The 20,375-nt window shown below is 42.3% G+C and overlaps 1 protein-coding gene across 6 annotated transcripts in view; it reads left to right on the top strand.

Moving 5' to 3' along the window:
• Nucleotides 1-20,375, top strand: part of osbpl8 (oxysterol binding protein-like 8) — a 118,001-nt gene that overhangs the window by 83,401 nt on the left and 14,225 nt on the right. For 4 of the 6 annotated variants that reach the window (XM_084049727.1, XM_084049728.1, XM_084049729.1 and 1 more), the window contains 7 exons: nt 11,712-11,785; nt 12,767-12,847; nt 13,744-13,845; nt 14,262-14,465; nt 16,948-17,032; nt 17,517-17,682; nt 18,537-18,762. In XM_084049727.1, coding sequence (XP_083905853.1) covers nt 11,712-11,785; nt 12,767-12,847; nt 13,744-13,845; nt 14,262-14,465; nt 16,948-17,032; nt 17,517-17,682; nt 18,537-18,762 — 938 coding nt within the window. Of the gene's footprint in view, nt 1-471; nt 760-11,711; nt 11,786-12,766; nt 12,848-13,743; nt 13,846-14,261; nt 14,466-16,947; nt 17,033-17,516; nt 17,683-18,536; nt 18,763-20,375 lie in introns of those variants that run through there. The other 2 variants (XM_084049731.1, XM_084049730.1) reach the window with 1 other exon arrangement.

Raw genomic sequence — 20,375 nt, 5'->3', positions numbered from 1 at the left:
GTGTTCTCCCTACAGAATTTAATCTGTATCACAATTACTTTTTGCCAGCACCCTTCAGAGGGTGAGCTAGGATGTTGAAACGTGATGGTTTGAGGATAAGAATAAATGAGTGACTGCAAGAGAAAGAGAGAGGATAGCAACAAACAGAGATAAAAAGTTAGACAAAAGAGCTGGTGTGTGTTTGTGTGTGTCGTAGTTGTGGAGAGAGGGAGTGGGTGGGAGTGGCTCAGCTGATTTGTCAGTTAATAATTGCAGGCGGTTCCATCTCACCCAGACACACAAAGGAGGCAGAGAGAGAGAGAGAGAGAACAGTGTAAGGGAAGAAGTGTGTCGTGCTGGTTCACTGCCTGCTCTACTACAGTACGTACGTGCTTTGTGTGTGTGTGTGTGTGTGTGTGTGTGTGTGTGTGTATGCTTGGCGGTTTGGTGTCTGCTCGGATTGCTTGCTGCTACTGCTACTACTGGGGGGGGTGGGCAGATCGGAGCGTTCAACGACTCCCGGTGCCTCCGCCCGCCACGACCCCTGCTCTGCTCTGCTCCCCTGCCGTTCCCCGCACACGCCGCGGCCGCAGCCCCTTCCCAGGGCTCTGCCGCTGGCCGGCGGCCCCATGATGAAGGAGGAGGGTCTCCTGTGTCGGCGGCGTTTCTCCACGTGCGGTGGTACCTCGTCCGTGCGGCCCCAGCATCCTGGCGGACGCAAGCTCATCCGTAATGCCTCATTCGGGGGTTATAACGAGCTGTCGCCCATCTCGCTGCCAGGTGGGTTGCTAGATGACTGTGCTGTGTGAAGACCGTGTTCAGTGGCTCTCTGTCCAACAGAGCAGAGTTAGATCCCCGTTAGATCCCTTAGTTTTACCTGGTGATGGACTCTAGAACATTCGTGTTTCGTAGCCATAGCTACGCTTGTTGTTTATGTGAAAAGTAGAGTAAATAAAACTCTATTGTTTGGACCGGTGACAGTAGATGTTATGCCTTATGAAGCTATGAAGTTGTGCTTTGGAGAAACATTATCTGGACTGCTTATATAGTGTTTGAAGTCATGTTACTTTCAATCTCATCTCGTTCGGGCTGGTTGGAGGTAAAACCTCATAGAAATCTCGACACATCAACTTTGCTAGACTTACAGAGTTCACACTGGAAGCACTGCGGGGAAAATTACGCTAAAATGATTACTGAACATCAGGAGCTGGCACGGTGCTTGATGCAGCAACCCGGGAGGTACACGTATAAACAGCCCAATTAGTTAACATGGGTCCTGGTGCATCCGACACGAAGCACCAGTGTAAACACAGCATTAGACCTGTCAGGATTTTAAAAGAAAATATTTAAAGACAAATTTCTCCCAACCACATGGTTCTTGTTTTTCTCTCACTTCTGTGGTGTTGAGAGCTTGAGCATACATTACAGGAGTTGTTCTCACTGGCTCTATGCAAAAAAAGAACTTAAACAGAATTCCTGAATGCTTCCAGCTACAAGGTAACCAAGGCTGGTTCTGTTGCCAAATAGTTTTGGATGGAGATGTTGAACCCTTATTGTATTTCATTTGTTGCCATTTGATATGATTGTTCTCTAACAAACACAAATAGTACAGTAGCTGAATCCCACTTCAGTTTTGTCAATTGAAAACGGGCAACTGTCTGATCATTATACTAAATGAATGTGTTGTTAATCAGTTATTAGTGCCTCTCCTCTCCTATCCCCTCTGTTCCCCCCTGCATTATAGAGCAAAGTGGATTTTTTTTTTGTTTAAAAAAAAAAAGATTAAGCCTTTCAGCTGATCTACAGTTTCATAAATGATCAAGGCCTCTGCTCCAACTTTTCGGACACGCTAATGAACGAAAATGATAATCCTCAATCCCAGAAATGCATCTAAATCCTGAAACACTTTAACATTAAAGGAGACACACCATGAATTAAAAAAAAATATTTGATATTTAATATAATATGGTGTATGTCCCTCAAACCATTTTCAAAAGGTTTGAGCCTAAATCAACACTCAGATATACTCATCCCAAGTCAATTCTCTCAGGCTTATAAAGCACTTTCAGCTGCAATACCAAAACGTCCTGTTGGGCAGAGGGGTGCTGTACTGCGGTACTGAGCAATTCTGTCTGTCAAAATACATGGGCAGAAAGTTTGGTGATGTAAGCAAACTTGCCATTCTGAGATGGCCTGTTCAGACACGCCCATTCTGAAAATCTCTGAAATGAGAATGAATGACTGAATGTTAAAAAAAAAATATTTTTTTGCTGTACAAGAGACACTGGGGAGCCAAAAAAAAAAAGAAGAAAAAAAAAAAGTGAAATTCATGGTGTGTCTCCTTTAACTCAATTTAACATGCATTTGTGAAATGGGTGAAAACTACACAAGCAGCACTTAAAAGCAGGCAAATGGCAGAGGAATCCTGATCCCAATCATTTCTCTTTATGTTCTTTGTGTCTGGAAAATGTAAATGCTGCCATTTGGCCAGGTCTTACTTATAAAAGATATCTGTGACTACCTGGTAAAATAAAGGCAAAATATAGTGATTGCGATATCCTCCATCCACTTGATCACTCTCTCTCTCTCAGAGTGATTAGTTATTTGTGTGGTTGTGTCATCCATGAGTCATTCATTGTCCCCACAGCTCCATTCAGCTTAATTTAAGATGCTGTGTGAGAGACATGCACTTGGACAAACAGGCAGCAGCCTGCTTAAGATGCTGTGTGAGAGACATGCACTTGGGCAAACAGGCAGCAGCCTGCTTAAGATGCTGTGTGAGAGACATGCACTTGGACAAACAGGCAGCAGCCTGCTTAAGATGCTGTGTGAGAGACATGCACTTGGGCAAACAGGCAGCAGCCTGCTTAAAGATGCTGTTTGGAGACAGCCGCCTTGCGCTCGCTTCTTTCTTATCTTTCTCTTTCACTCCCATCATAGAATACAATGAATGATATGAATACATAATATACTGTATACTGGAAAATGAAGAACACATCATGTAATTTCAATGACATTTTATTACAAATAAAAATCAAATTAAACAGTGTAGTAACATCCCTTTTTGTACGTATAGAATATATAATACATATAGGCTACTACTACTATATAAAACATCTCTAAAGTCCAACGTGCTTCAGCCAAGTTGTGGGATAAAATGAATAATGTCATATCACTATTTATGCAAATAGGCCATGCATCCTTAGAATGTCAACAAACAGCATGTGCTTCCTTGCCCTTCTCAAATAGACTACCCAAATAAAATACTGGAGCACTTGGGTCTGCACGTTGCATTAACCCATTCAGTACAGGAATGCATCCGTTTCATTTTAGATTTTAGCTATAACCATTATTTTATACTTTGGCTATTCAAAAATAGCAGATATACCAGCTCATACTATGAGCTTGTACTATGAGCTCATACTATGAGCTTGTAGATCTGCTATTTCTTTTTTAAATCGTGAACATTTTTGCAAATCTTCGAATATATCTATATTTAAAGCGAACATTTTTAACTCCAATATTTGCTTCTGGGGGTCCCTGGAACAAAATATTTTGTGGTGGGGGTCCTTGACATGGAAAAAGTTTGAGCACCACTGATATAGCAACCAATCAGCAAAAATGATATGTATTTGGCCGCAGACCCATCTCAAAATATTTTGTTCCAGGGACGACCCCCTACAAGCTCGTAGCACGCCATTTGGTGCCGCGCTGTGATAATAGACTAGAAAAGATTGTAATGATCGTAATGAAGATTTCCTTGTCGCAAAGAAGCCTGAACAGCCAACTGATATCCAAATGGACCTGTCACGTTAAAAAAACACAATTGAGAAGAACTTGATTATGACATGCCATAGAATGACAAAAGAACAAGCTGACAAAGTGTCACTAATCAAAATCTATCAAATCAAACTTTATTTATGTTTCCTGCTCTTCCTTCGGTAAATTAGTTTCTGACACCAGGAACGTGTGGATTGGCTGTCAGTGGATTCGATTCGGGAGGTAGAGGGGGGGAGCTCCTCGTTTCTCAGTGGCAGGCACCTTGGATTGGCTTTTGGTAGACGGGGGTGGGGTGCGGGAGTGGGGGGAAAGATTTCACTGGTCGGTATTTCTTTGAAATCTCTGTGAATCCAGGACCGCGATTGGCCGCCCAAGCTTGACTAGCAGGTTACAGCAGACGCCACTGCCACTCCACCCCACCCCACCCTACCCTAATTTCCTATCTCTCTAAAGGACCTGACGCATGAACATGCCAAAAATAAATCTTAAACAAAAAAAAGTAATAAACAAAGAAAGAAAAACCCACACAGAAGGCTGGTGACTCACACTCACAGAAAGACTGGTGTGTCTTCATTTGATGTTAACTGTTATCTGTATTTGTTGTGATTATCTTCTCCTTGAACAGAATTTAACATTGACAGTCATCCTCTATTATGAACTTGTCACAACATTGAATTATGCGTATGAATGAGTTTTTTTTGTGCTTACATTTTTTTGCACTCAGCCATGATCCTCTGTGCCCATCTAATACAAAATGTTAACGTGATTTACAGCAGTACTCTGAAATACCAGAGTACAGTCTTACCTGATGCAGTGCATTGTCTGGAAAAGCCTACATTTCCCAATGTTAACCCGGGAAAGGGTTCTGTAGGATGAGGTCAGTGAAGGGCCACTGCAGATTAACCATTGGTCCATTGCGCTATTTATAGAGCTCACCTACGCATTGCGTCTGCCTGGGGTAATATCACTGTCTTAATGCCTCCATCCTCACACACACACACACATCCTGCTATCTAACTATATAAATGGCGAGCAACTTCCGCACCCTCGGTGGCGACACCCCACAGCTCTGTTATCGGATAAACAACGCACCGCCAGACCACATGTCGCCTACTGACTCGCCACGGCGGCCGCACTGAATTTACGCCTCGCGTAGGGGACATCTCACTGTTCACTACACCTTTTCCACCGCGCAACATAATTAATTCTACTCACCAAATGTCGGACAAAACGGAAGGGGAGGCAGCTTCGTACCGTTTACCGTGCGCACGACCTCATCACCACAACAGCAGGCAGCCGCTGCGGGGGTTTTTTCCTTTTTTTCCAAACTTTTTTTTTGGTCACCATTTCTCCAGGCACCATTTCTGGTGTAACGTCGGGTGTTTCTTTTCACCAGCCAATCACCTTTCACGTTGCCACGTCCGTTGCCACGTCGCGCTGACGTACGCTAAACAAGCGCTGCCGTGCGCACAATGCAAACGAGCCCAAAGGCGCGCAAAAATAAGCCGACCATTGCTTAGACACAAAGTCAGACCTGGCAACGCAGCCTACGCCAATCATGTGTGAGAGATCTACAAGCTATGGGGCAGAGACGCCACCGTATCTTAGCAACAACTACAGCGCTCACTCTCATTGGTCGTGCCACGCTAAGAGCAGTCTCCAGACAATGGCATCGCAGACAGCTTGCTGTTACTGCTGTAGCCATCACAGGCAGTTGCAGCACGACGGACAGGGTGCTGTGATAGCTGCCATGTCGCTAACGCTAACCTGCTTGTCATGCCTGCAGCGGCTGTGCAATCACTTTGTCAACAATGCACGTTCGTGTGGTGAATGTCTATATTGCTGCTCAGTTCGTCCATTGTAGATGGTGTATGTTTGTGTGTGTCTTCTGGAGAACTATGTAGCTCCACAGCAACTACAGTAACTAACGTAATGGCAGGACCGCCCCGTGCAACGCATGTTAGGCTGCATTATGGTCATGTAGTAATTTCAGATAATTTCGCTCCGATTAGAGCAGTGTTTATCAACCCTTTCACGCCGCCCCCCCCCCCCCTAATACACGTACTCACAACAACACCAGGCGGCCGCCATCTTGCAGAAAGGGCTGCCATTCGCCAGCTTTCAGAAAAACAAGCAACCACCTTCATATTTTTTTTTTTTTTTTTTTTTTTTTTCCTTTTGGAAATTTTCATCCCACGATTTCCGCGCGGACCACCAGGGGGTCCGCGGACCCCCTGGTGGTCCGCGAAACATACAAAATATAATTTCTTCTACTTATTTTTCATCATTTTGTAACTTTTACATTACACTTTCTTACAATTTTTTTTTTTTTTTCCCTTTTTGCAAATGTTACTTAGACAATTTGTCTACCCCCATATACACACGCCCACGTGGGCCCCGTGCGCGTACATGCCTCTAACAGCCATAATCCCCATCTATACTGCCCACTCTGTGCTGCAGCTACACGGATACAGACACAGGGACACGGCGGGACCAACAAACGCAAAGCCCCGTGCGCGGCTGGGGTTGAGGGGGGCGTAGCCCCCCGAAACTCTAGTTTGGAATATTATCCCTTCTTAATGTGAATTGTCTGGCTGAGGCGGCTGTTTGCGGATGGTTCATGCGGGTCGTGCAACGTGGTGTCTGATGATGATTGTTGTTTGCTGTGTTGTTGTTGCTAGGGGGCAGCTAGCAGGCTGCAAATGAAACGGGAGCATGAAAACTTTTCATACGGTCAGTGTAGAAAACCTGGGAACCGGCTGTGCTCCGGGTTGGCAATTACAATGGATGATCTCTCCATGGGCAGAATGACTCCACTTTCACTGTGCTGTTACAATCGATGGAGAATCATTTTAGTAGGGGCTGTATCACTGATTATTATTGACTCAGGGATGAACCACTTTCAACCTGCCCTCCCTATTTTGCCTCCCTATTCTTCCTATTCTTTCTTGGTATGTCATTATAGGCCAACATTTTTGCCACATTTCTTTAGAAAATGGTTAAAATAGCAGATCCTCAAAGCTCTAGATTGGCTTGTATTGTTAATTCATATCATGACACTTTTGGCAGTGCCATGTCTGTTTAAATGTTTGAAAGTTGTTGCTGATTTCACAATGTTGCTGAAATGAAAGTTTTGGAACACAGCAGAAATGTCATACTCTCTGTGCTGGCTTAAATTGGATACATAAACCCCCTCCCATCCATTTTTCCACTTTCACCCGGCTCTAAGCTATCCAGAGTCAGATTAACTGAGATACCGTTGCCATGACAAGTTTCCCACATAAGTGCACTCTCTGTGGTCTGTTCCCTAAATTGATGTGTCGTACAAGTTGACGCGGTTCACAGCCTGCTGTCGTCAGTTCACCTGTTGCTATAGCAGCCTCTTCATCTTCCACCATCTTACAAAATAGCAACATAGCACGCTGAAACATGGCTTTTGAGCACAGTTTGAAGAGGAAAACATAACATTGTCTGCATCTATGTGGAGCCTACAGACGTGGCTGAGCATATTTTAATCCAAAGTGGACATTACCTTCTTTGCCAGCTTAGCATTGATCCTGGAGAGCAGCCTGCTTTAAGGTTTCAAACATAACTGTCATCACTGTCTGCCTCACTGAACAGTCTGATTCACATTAATTTATCTGCCTATCCATTCGTCCAAACTCTGTATTTTTGAATAACATCAAAACCAGTGTTAACTATGAATTCAAAACATTCTCTCTCTCTCTCTCTCTCTCTCTCTCTCTCTCTCTCTCTCTCTCTCTCTCTCTCTCTCTCTCTCTCTCTCTCTCACACACACACACACTGCCAAAAAATGTATTAGAAATAACCTCTATTTCTCTCTCTCTCTCACTCACTCACTCAAATTGTCAAACTAAAGAGCTATATTGGCACGAAAAGACAGTGCTGCTCATATTGCCAAAGCAAACATGTTTACAGATAACAACGGTAGTATTATAAATAACCTATCTTTCATTCTCTCTCTCTCGCTCTCTCTCGCTCTCTCTCTCTCTGTGTGACATATGTGTCAGGTTTGTCGCAGAGAAGAACCACTGCAGTATCAGTAGCAGTCATGTGAATGCTATAGCCAGTCTGAACCACACTCTCCTGCTACTCCAGCCGTGCACCCACATATTGATATTCATGGACATTGACGCAAACTCCATTCTCCATTCCACCTTCGCTTTATTAATTCAACGGAAAGATTCTATCTAAGAAACATACAGTACACGCTTTCATCTGTTTTTGAGGGATGCTCATGGTTTCCGTAAGTCTTTCTCTTCCTGCAGTCCATCCCAGTGATCACTACCAAGCTACAGTATATCTCTCATATTAACCAGGGGTTAGTATGAGACAGTAACAATGAGCACAATGATCAGATCTGGAATTACTGCTTTGGTCAAAAATGTACTACTGACTGAAATTGTTAAACGTTTTAGTGTAGCGTGTTTGTGTGTATGCGTGTGCACAAGCTTTGTCTTTGTTTTAGCTCTGTTTTTGGCAGATGGTTCTGTGCATATTGTTCCATCTGCACTCTCTCCTGTCTTTGTACCACAAACATCACCAGACTCAAACAAACCCAGAACAGCGCTTTCGCTGAAACGCCTCCACTGTCTAAAATTAGTACTGTCATAACGGGTGCATTTAATGCCAGAAGCTACTATATTCCGTTAGGTTCAGTAGTGTATAACCACAGTTCCTAGCGAGTCAGCAACTGAAAACAAATGAACAGTATTCAGCCACAGAATATTTCATCAGCACCTGTTGAAACAGTAGGCGTACAGAGACAGCCAAGGTAATCTATTCCGGAGACTGGTCCTGACCTCAGCTGGTCCCTGAGGCATCCATCTGCAGCATTACCGCAGTGTATCACCGACAAGGTAACACAACTATTTAATGCCTTCTGATCTTTGTGCATTCTCTGAGGCATTTCCTCAATCCTCCCTGTTTAAGTACAGGAGAGATTGTCCAGAAGAAAGGCATTGGCTCTGCCATATTTCTGTGGCTGTAGATATGAAGCATTTAAGGCTCCAGCTTCGGGGGATACCAGCATCGTGTCCATCATCTCATAATAGTCAACTCTTATCTTGTGTTGGCCAATCGATTACTTTATCGATACAGATGATACAGTATGAATGTGATACAGGAAGACAGCACACAAGGTCATAATGATGCCATTTATCTTGTCTTTGACACACACACACACACACACACACACACACACACACACACACACACACACACACACACACACACACACACACACACACACACAGACAATGAATGTTGAGTTTGGTCCCTGTGTTTCTTCCCAGCAGACTTCTTAATGTCACTCTCTGACTCATGTCCCAGTGCTGTAAGCATCCATAGGAATGGAAAGCTTTGAGTGTAAAATGTTTAGAATGCTAGTCCATCTTCCACGTTGTGACATAATTCTTTGAGGCAGCACTGTTCAAAAACTAAAGAATACTAACAATTAATAAGCCTTCAACTAAATGGGGATAGTTATTGGAAATCAATCAATTGGAAATCAATAATAGATTATCCAGCAAGTTAATGTCACCAGGTAATGAACCTGGTTGTTGAAATCATGCCATAAAAGGGACCGGGACTGACGGATCTAGAGATGTCCAGAACCGCCGATCCAACCTATATGGCCATTCCAATATATGGGCATATATCAGGAATCTCCATATATGGGCATAAATGGTACATAGGGTACAATGGGTACTCCGACAAAGACCCAGACACTATGACTCACACATATTGGTCGGATCGGCGGTGCTGCGTAGGTGTTCGGGCAACCCAAACCTCTAGTGTTTGTGTGTGTGTGTGTGTGTGTGTGTGTGTGTGTGTGTGTGTGTGTGTGTGTGTGTGTGTGTGTGTGTGTGTGTGTGTGTGTGTGTGTGTGTGTGTGTGTGTGTGTGTGTGTGTGTGTGTGTGTGTGTGTGTGTGTGTGTGTGTGTGTACATGCATGGTGTTTTTCAAATGATTACAACAGATTGAAAGTTCACCTTGAAGAATCACTTGGTGTAGATGTTGCTTAATTACCCTAATTATTATTTTATTAGAAGCCTCACGATACCCTGATAATCATAGCATCATAAAATGACCTTATTAGAAGTAAAGTAAAAGTAAAGGTGCATTGATGATCACATCTCATCATATCCATATTTATTACAATGATATGTGTGGGTGACACTGCTATTTGCATTAAGAAACAGCAGTGAATAACCTGGATTTTGATTAGCTTAGTGCTCTTTACACACTTATCAACTCACTCTCATGTCAATTTTGATTGTCCATCTTCTTCACATAATCATTATTTCTTTCCTTTAGTAAATTATGGAGGATTGCTAGTGGTTGAAATATGTTGGCAGTGTTGCTGCCTGAAGGGCTCTTGAGCTGCCCCTCTGGCTGAGGTAGGCATGGAGATGACCCTGACGAGTGGGAACAGATGGTCCAGTTGGACCTCTTGTATGTGTCACTGGAATACATTCTGAGGCCGATTCTATAAATGCCTTCTAAATCAGTAGTTCTCACACTTAAAAGATTTTTCAAAAACGCCTGGAAGCACTCCCAGGCAAGCCTATAAGCCTTCCCCATTTGATACGAGTTGGATGGATAATGTTGCACATTGTAGGTGCATAGTACAGTAGGTCCAGGCTGTTTACAAATGGGTCTCTGATCAAAGCATCATGTTGATGATATTTACCATGTTTTATAGTCAGCGACTCGGCTCACAAGCTTTTATTTTATGAACGTCTGGGTGATCTGAATCCAGAATGACCAGGATGATTTATTTGCCTGACTGCAGAATGGGAAAGGCAGGAACACATAATAAATGTCTCCTGATAAAACCCAAATGTATAACAGTGCCTCTTCCCAGCCAATCCGCTTGAGTGACAAACTGAGTCAGTCGATATTTAAAAGCCTTATTGCAGACTAATGGAGTTCCTAACATGTTGCATAATACTGATTTGCAAGCTTGTGATTTCTGAAAGGCCCATTACTATAAATCCCTCAGGATGAGGAAATCGCCAGCTGTTAATTTCATATTAGATGTAGACAATAGTAAATTGTGCTGTGCTGTTCACACTATTGAATAATGAATCTGCTGTTAATTTAGAGCATGGCTGTGGAAATGTCCTCACTGACTATCCAGATAGTTGATCATGCATTTTAGCAGCTCAAATTGATTAGCAACTTCCCGGTTGGTCTGGCAATCAAGTACCTTCTTAAATCTAATCAAAAACTTTAAAAGGAAGACTCCTTAGACAGAGACTAAGACAATATATTTTTAGCCAATGAATTAAGTTGTTGAAGGAAGTAATCTGAGTAAAGCCGAAGCATTTCGCTTTACACCCCAATTCCCCACTTGTTTCAAGAAAAAACATCTAGAATCTCTTGCAATCTCCACGTCCGTATGTTGCATTCATAATGCAGTCGCAATGTCCAGCAATGTAGTTGCAATGTAATAATATTTTGTCCATGTCACTCAGGCATTCTTGCCATGGAAGTGATGGTTCTTTAATCCCCATAAATCATTGTTGAAGGTCTTGATATGAGGGAACGGATGCCATGAACAATTCAGAGCTTCTCGGTGTGCTAAGAAAGTGCAAGGGAACTGCTGCTGATGTCATCAACCGCAGGCATCTCACTGCGCAGTATATTTTCTCCTCTGTGTTTGACTTCTGCTGAGGTATCGGCTAATATAGTTTTTCTCAGTCAGTTATTTACACATTTGCACAGACTACAATGTTATACAGGTAGGTTTGAATCTGATCTGATGATCTGTGAGTTGTATCGACTACTCTTATTCTGCCCCATCCTTCCTGTCTCTATCCATGGCACTACCTAATACGTTATAAATCCCTTTAAATATGGTCTTAAAGAAACCCTTTAATGTTGCTCATCATTGTTGATCTTTTCCTGTTGTGTTGTCGTTATAGGTTTCGACCGAGGGAAGGAGGACCTCCTGCCATTGCCTCTGAAAGAGGACTCACATTCCATATCCAAGAGCAAGGTGAAATCAATAATGTCAAAGCCATCTCTCCTCACTTCAAACGCTATACGCTACATGTGTTGGGTAGATGGCTGATCTAAGTAAAATCAAGCCAGAACCCTATCAACATCTAACCCCTCTATTTCTGTTGTTTCACTTTCGGCATCAACGTATCGGCATCAATATAAACTCAGCCAGAGGAAACTATTCATGGTTCTTCTCTGAATAACAAGAGCAAAGACTTGGAAAACTGTACTTGGCTGGTGATACTTACTCTGTGCCCTCAAGCTCTCTCATCTCTGCCTAGAATCCCATCGTCTTGATTCCCACTCTCTATCCCATCTCACGCTCGATTCTTAAATCACTCCAGTTAGGTCATGGAGTTAGCTGACACAGATGTAGACCTGATTTGACATCTATGTGCTTCCTCATTAGAACAGCTGAGCTAATTCTGGGCTATAGCGTGGGACCGTGGGCACTGAAAAACTTTGCCGGCCTGGCAGGAACCAAGCTATCATATTTCTCTGCTGTGATAATGCTGCTCTCAACTTGTTTCCCGCCTCAAATAGAGTAGGTGTTTACTTATTTAGGCAGTATCTTGGTGGTATCTTGAATCAAACCACTGAACTTCAGTTCTTACAGATTGTCTTTTCCTCCCTGGAAATGTCACTGGTTAGTTTGATCAGCCTGCTAACTAGCCCGGTCACAGTTATTACATAATCGCCAGACCTCAATTATTTGAGCTAATGACAATTATTTTGCATAATCGTTAGAATCATTTCCATTCATCTATATAAAAACTGCTAGATACAATTAATGTCAATGCCCAAAACACATTTATTTGTATGACTGCTAATGGCCAGATCCAGCCTTAATTGCAAGCCACAGATAAAAGGATTGCAATGTGGGTTTGAGTCCCGCTCAGGACCCGCATCATATCTACCTCCTCTTATCTGTGTGAGTTCACTTCACGGTCTGAAATATCCTCCTCTGCCCTTGTAGTCTGAAACAAAGCTCTACAATGGCTCTGACAAAGACGTGTCGGCATCCGGAGGAAAGCTCACGAAGAAGGAATCCCTCAAGGTTGGTGAATTTACCATTCCGTATCCACACGCACTAATTCATGATCCTAGAAAATCTCCCTGTCACTTCGCAACCATGTACTTTAATCGATGTATCTGATGCATCAAAATGAAATAGAGACCCATGTCACGTTCAAAACAGAATGATTGCAACCCAAATCCCTACCAGTGTGAGATATCAGTGCAGTTGCAATTATACATCCATTACAATTGGAAATATTCAACTTAAAAAAAAATAAACAATAGATGTAATGCTATGAAATTGCCTTAATCCAGCTCTCCTGAATTCAAATTAATCAGATTTAACCTCTTTTTGTAACTTTGAGTGTTAACAATTCTTTGTAACTTGGACCTTCAGTATGAGATACTATACATTGAATACCAATGTAGCCCTCATAAACGCAGTAGTTATTTAGCATCGGTAACTGGCCATGGACTTCACATACAACAACAAGTTGTCGCTTTGATATTTAATTCGAAATAAATAAATACAAAAATCACAAAAAATCATCCCTTTCATTATTTTCCTTTTCAAATAGCCTAGTTTGAATTTGAATGTCCAGTTTTGTTTGGTGTGCACCATACTGTAGTACACGTGTATAAAAGTACTTGTTTAAAAAGTCCCAGTGTATCTTTCTGTCTGTCGCTCTAACTACACACATTCACAGCAGGTAATAGTATCAATACTGGGGAGATAGATAATTGATATAAAATATGCAGTGTGTACAAATAGTGGTAGCACAGTTACATATTATTCAAACAAGGAATGTAGCCTGATAAAAATGCATCAATGACTTGGTGTTCAGTATTAACAACCATGAGAAATGTAATTTTTCGAGTTGGTGATTTCTCCGGAGTCAACTGATAACAACCTTATTGGCGGTGTGTCATCTGCAGGTGCAAAAGAAGAATTACAGGGAGGAGAAGAAGAGGGCCACCAAGGAACTTCTCAGTACCATCACCGATCCCTCTGTCATTGTCATGGCCGACTGGCTAAAGGTTCGATCACCCGCTGTCACTCGGCTGTCAGCCTTGCTGTTATGTCCTTGCATGCATCAGATGTTTTCACACTTGACAAAATGTACAATTCTGATAATTGGATGCTCGCTACCTTGAAATGAGGCCAAGAAATACAAAAGGGGGTTAGTTTCTCCTTAGTTTCACCTCAGAGATGTTAACCACCATGAACACTAGCGTCCCTATTCTGGGCATGTCATAATAGGAGAACATTCACTGAAAATAGCTGATGTACAAGCTCACAACGCATTTGGACTCCTTGGAAAAAAGTATACATTATATATCGGTCAGATAGGCTGTTCTGGACAACTGAACCTCAAATCTATGCCTATAATTGTGCATATTGCTTGGACAGGCCGTAAAACATCAATGCGTGTGTGCGTGTGTCCTCATCACAGATCCGTGGCACTCTGAAGAGCTGGACCAAGCTATGGTGCGTGCTGAAACCAGGGGTCCTGCTCATTTACAAGACCCACAAGAACGGCCAGTGGGTTGGCACGGTGCTACTGAACGCCTGTGAGCTCATCGAGAGGCCGTCCAAGAAGGATGGCTTCTGCTTTAAGCTCTTCCACCCTCTGGAGCAGTCCATCTGGGCTGTCAAGGTGAGGAACCAACACAATACAGTAGTACATCTGAATCTTTTCTCTTTTTTTAGGATAGGTAAAGGTTTGAGCTTTGTCTTTCTTTTAATTGTTATTATGATTTGCTTTTTTTTTTACACTTGTCTAAAGGAAGAACAGTTGAAAAAAATGTTCAAACAGGTCATTGTAGAATATTGTGTATACATTACCAGAGAAGAAAGCATCACATGCTATGAAGGCACTCCAAGAAAGGACCCCAGATTACTGTCTTATTAAACTGTCAGTTAAGTCACAGATGAGAGGTGGACCTCCAATCTTCAGTATGATTGTTTGACAATCATACTGAAGATTGTTAAATCATCAGTGTTCATTTAACTCTGAGAGTGTACATATCAGGTCATTTTTTTATTTTAAGTACAAATATATCCCCTGGACATGACGTTAGTATGTCGCAGGGGTTTCCCCCCAATCCAACCCTTGATGCGAGTGCCAAGCAATGGGTATAGCATTGTCTCGGCCGGGTATTAAACCCTGACCTCCCAGTCTCAGGGCAGACACTCTAACCACAAGGCCACTTAGCTTTTATGTGGAAGTGTACTGACTAATTTATCACTGGAGCCCAGGCCTTTTTTAAATAGCTTTTCAGGAATTATTATAGAAAAGATTATGCTGCCAGGCATGATAATTTGTTAGTACATTTTCATATCTGGAAGCCTTTTCATAAGGGAACAGACATTGTCCCTTTGCAGTGGGTTCAGCTGGTGCATTGTCTGTCCCAGTCATTATTTGGTATCCATTAACGACTACTCAACGCAGGTCTCTCTCTCTCTCTCTCTCTGAATGTGGTGTAAAAGGGTTTAATTGGAATTAGGCTCTCCGTATTACAGTACAATGATTTCAGAATCTCAATTGTATTGATGCGTGTTGAAATAAGCAGTTAAGTTGCGCAAAGCTTCACAATTATTGATTGGGATCCCTACACCCCCTCCGTTAGCCTGGCTCCACCCCCTGAATCGTTTGCCTCGCATTCAGGGCCTGGTGACGCTGTCACCAGACCCTGAATGGGTCTGGATAATCCAGTATGAACCAATCGCGTTGGTTCATAGTGGAGTCCCACTTTGGCCACGCCCCCATCTCAGAAATCGGCTGCATAGACCATAGATATAGAAACCTAGATACCTCATTGGCCTCTGCAGTTCATTGGAGCAACCTGTATCGCAATACCCTTGTATTGCTTCCGCCCTTAGTCGCGTGCGTCACAGAAGGGGGTGTTCAGTAGGCCTCTGATTGGCCTACCGAACGTCCCCTTCTGTGACGCACGCGACTGAGGGCGGAAGCTGGTGAGCGCCCGAGATACAGACGCCTCAGAGCCGGAGGAGGCGTCTACCTTTATATGTCTATGGCATAGACCATATTCACACGGCGGCCATATTGGAATTTAACATTGAAAGTGCCGCCACCCGGGGTGGCTACTTTCATTGACTTCATAGAAACATGGCCGCCGTGTGAATATGGTCTATTGAGGGGGCTTTCAGACTGAATAATGGAGTGAAACGAAATGAAAATTCAGGCTGAGTGTCAGGCTACCCCTCCGTCCCTTGTGGCTTACATAATATATTATGGTCTTATTTTTAATCAAGTGATTTCAATCTACAAATGGAATAGATAAACTTAAACATATATATCACTATGAGTGGCCGTGGTTTTAGTTGCTTGCTAAATTTTCACTATTTTATTCACAAAGAATTACTCATTAGCACATGAGGGTGACAATGTGGGGTTTTCAGGAAAAACATGATCTTTATTCCATAGTCTAAATGAGCCATTGTCAAGACATGATCTTTTTTCCATAGTCTAAATGAGCGATTGTCAAGACGTGATCTTTTTCCATAGTCTAAATAAGTCATTGTCAAGACATGATCTTTATTCCATAGTCTAAATGAGCCATTGTCAAGAGACTTGGTAAGACCAAGTCCCAATCTCATGACTCATACTTTGCCCACAGGAACAGCTGTGCAAAATAGAAAGCTAGCTTTGTGGAATAGACTAATGCAAATATAAGAGAATAGAGTTGCCAGAATCTTTTGTTTATTTAGGACGTTACTGTAAAGGTGTATGGGCAAACTAAATGGAAGATATCTTTATAGGAATTGAGGCATGCCATATATTCCAAAATAAAGGTATTGTTGACATTTCCTTGGATAAGGAAATCAGAATAAATAGCCAGAGGATACATTGTTTAGACCAGTGGTTCTCAAACCTGTCAAGGACCCCCAGATTAATATGTATTTGAAGATACGCCAAACTTTTTCAAAAATAGACTATCTATAAGCTCACAACACGTCTATAATCCCCAACGACAACAAAATCCCCCTGGAACCACTTTGAGAAGTAGTGCCATAAGGGATGGGCCTTAGATAAGACACGGAGAGAAAAAAATGCATTCATTCATTCACGCTTAACTCTGTCTCTTGCTGTGTCCATGTTCTGTTGTGATAAACAGGGTCCCAAAGGCGAGACGGTGGGCTCCATCACCCAGCCGTTACCCAGCAGCCACCTCATCATCCGTGCCGCCTCAGAGTCTGACGGTAATCCATAACCCTTGCTACTCATAAGTGTCTTCATTTTGAACAAATCAAAATCCATGCCTTTGATCTTCTGACTATTCATTATTTTTGTAAATATAATTTTATTTTTAATGTCTTCTTTATTTGTTTCCAAAAATTGCGAGGTTGGTAGATCTACAAGCGACACATTGTGAGCTTGTAGATATGTTATTTTCTCTATTTGTCGTACAAAGAAGAATATTCTCTATTCACCTGTTTCCTAGGCTTTTCACTTCCTGTGTGTGTTCCACTTCCTGTCGATTTGATCCAATGAAATCCAATGAAACTGGTCAGATGACTAATGATATCCAATGAAATCCGACAGGAAGTGGAAAACACACAGCCTAGGAAACAGGTGAATAGGGCTTAAGTAGTTAAGAAAATGTACCCCCCCCCTCTATTTTTGTCACAAATCGAACCCTACTCATGTTCCTGAATGTAACATGATTTTCTGTGACCTTCGCAGGGCGTTGTTGGATGGATGCTCTAGAGCTGGCCCTGAAGTGCTCCAGCCTGCTGAAAAGGACCATGATCCGGGAGGGCAAGGAGGACGTGAACATCGCCCCCCCTTCCGGAGAGCACTCCATTAACTTCTACAGCCTCCTCCGAGCCCACAACATGCAGGGCTTCCAGTGAGTGAGAACAAATACTTAATTAAAAATGTTGATCTCTGACTTCATGCGAACAGCCTATAACATCGGTCGTCTGTGACGTATTAGTGATGTATAACTCCAATTTGGGCAAAGTTTCAGTATAATCACAGCCCCATTAACTTACATTCTACAATTAAATGACATATTTCAGAGTATAAAACATCACGTGAAAAAACTACTTATGTGGCCTACTGGCAGCATTCATAAAATGTTTGGAGTTGATCGGTCCAGCTGTTTGTGAGATTAGCTCTGCACAGACAGTATGATTTACCAATGGATGGTTATATCCATTTCCTTCAAATGATTGTGTGAAAATTAGCACTTTGTTGTTGTAATAGCTCTATAGAGTTTGTCTGATCTGAATTGTTAAAGGGGCTACACCATGAATTAAAAAAATATATATTATATATAAATATTGCCCCCTAATACGTTTTAAACAGGTTGTAAGCCTAAAAAACATCCAGATATTTTTTTCTCACAATCTGACTGTCTGTCATTCCAAGCTTTTTCAGCTGCAATACCAAAACGTCCTATTGGGCAGGGGGGAGCTACTGAGCAATTCTGTCTGGCCATCATCAATGCAAAATCAGTGCAAGTGACATCACTTGCACAGCCATTCTGAAATGGCCTGTTCAGACAAGCCCATTCAGGAAATCCATAAAATGAGCATGAATGACTGAATGTTAAAAAAATATATTTTTTTTGGGTACAAGAGACACTGGGGAGCCCAAAAAATACTAAAAACCTAAAAAGTGTTGTGTGTGTAGCCCCTTTAAGACATTTATTCCTCTTCCTGTGTCCCCCTCTCCTCCGTCCACCCTGCTCCACACTAGGTTCAACGACAGCGACCAGTTCAAGGACCCCGACCTGTACTCGGACAAGTCGGACCGTGAGGGCGAGCAGGACCACGAGGAATCAGATCCCGAGGGCTTGGAGAAGAGCGAGGAGAGCGACAGTGACACGTCGGAGCGCCAGGATGACTCGTACATTGACCTGGACCCCAACGAGGCCCTGAGGGAAACGCCATACTTAGAGCAGTCGCACGAGGAGCTGGGAGAGGTATGCACCGGGCCACACTACTGCCTAATTTATACTCGGTCATACAACGGTGTCCTGTGTATTGTGAACGTGGATACTTTGTGCGGGACACCGTCGTAAAACTAAGAATCAGGCTACTACTGGTTTGTCTTAAGTATGTGATTTCAAAGGAATTGTTATGCACATCCATGTTGGTCGCTGGTGCAGGACAAAAAAAGTACATAATAGAATAAAAGAAGTCAGAATAAAATAAGTTTATGTGCAAACTGGTACAGTACATACCATAAAAATCTATTCGGAGCAGCAGCTGCCTGTGCGGACTTCTTTTATTCTATATTGTTCTTAAGTATGTCTATAAATGTACACATTTGTTTCTTCAACAACGTTATAGGTCGTTTCCCGTTCACTTGAGTCTCAACTCTAGCACTTCCTTTTAAATTGAATTCTAGATATCTCAGCTACTGTATATTGTTGTGATTGTCAAACAGTAGGGTGTGTGTGTGTGTGTGTGTGTGTGTGTGTGTGTGTGTGTGTGTGTGTGTGTGTGTGTGTGTGTGTGTGTGTGTGTGTGTGTGTGTGTGTGTGTGTGTGTGTGTGTGTGTGTGAGTGAGATGAGGTGTGTGAAATATTGATGAGGTGACATTCTACTAATGAAACACCTGCTAAATTTAGGAGCTAAATCTATTCATTCACAGTGTGTGAATCCTTCATATGAAAAGATAACAGCAACTAGATATGCAACCTGTTAAAGTCTAGCTTGCGTGTTAACAGCTACTCTTCATAAATGCAATATTGTTGGCATCTAATGTCATTATTATTTTTGAACCAGTTTGTAGACATTCATTAAACTCATCATCACATATAAACACCAAACTGCTTAGCTAAGTTGTTGTTGATGTAACTAATAGTAATGGTAAAACAAGTGTTTTAACTGTGCCAATTGCTTGTAAAGGTTTGATCATTTATTGTTGATTACACTAGCTTGTGCAATGCTGGCCAGCTGGGGCTTTGGTTAGCTACAGTATAGGCCTAGAGATAGGTTAAATTTGCTGCCAGCGCATACATTTTTAATGGTGGATAAACTTGAGCCGAACTATGTGTGCGCATCGCACAGTATTAATACACACCTTCCAACCAATGACAAAATAGCTTTCATAGACCATGCTACTGTTAGTTCGGATCTCACATTATGATTTGCTGAGGGACATTCTACTGAGTGCTAATATCTCCTGATACAAACACATCCACCATGTTTACCATACCTGTAACCTAGCAACAGCCACCGAAATAATGAAACTCTGGTATAATCATATTAATACACTCAAGATTGCGCTATTCCGTTCGACATTGGCACACCAGTGCCATTATCCCACAGCCTAATGCTCCCTTTCATGTACTATTTTATTGCTTAAATATAACTCCTAAAATGGGTGAATGTAGCAGCAGTATAAAGCCTAATGTCTTTGCTGTCGGACAGAAAATCTCCACATATTAACGTAGGTTTTTTCGTCACTCACTGCCCTACTTCATCATACAGGAGTGTCGAGCAAAAGTGGTGAAAATAGCCAATCTACAAGCTCCCAATGCGTCGCAACGCAACACATTGTGAACTTGTAGATCAGTTGTTTTCACAA

This window comes from Gymnoscopelus microlampas (assembly GCF_963454915.1).
Source record: "Gymnoscopelus microlampas genome assembly, chromosome: 23".
Lineage (NCBI taxonomy): Eukaryota > Metazoa > Chordata > Actinopteri > Myctophiformes > Myctophidae > Gymnoscopelus > Gymnoscopelus microlampas.
The sequence above is the reverse complement of the archived record's forward strand: the minus strand, read 5'-3'. Positions and strand labels throughout refer to the sequence as shown.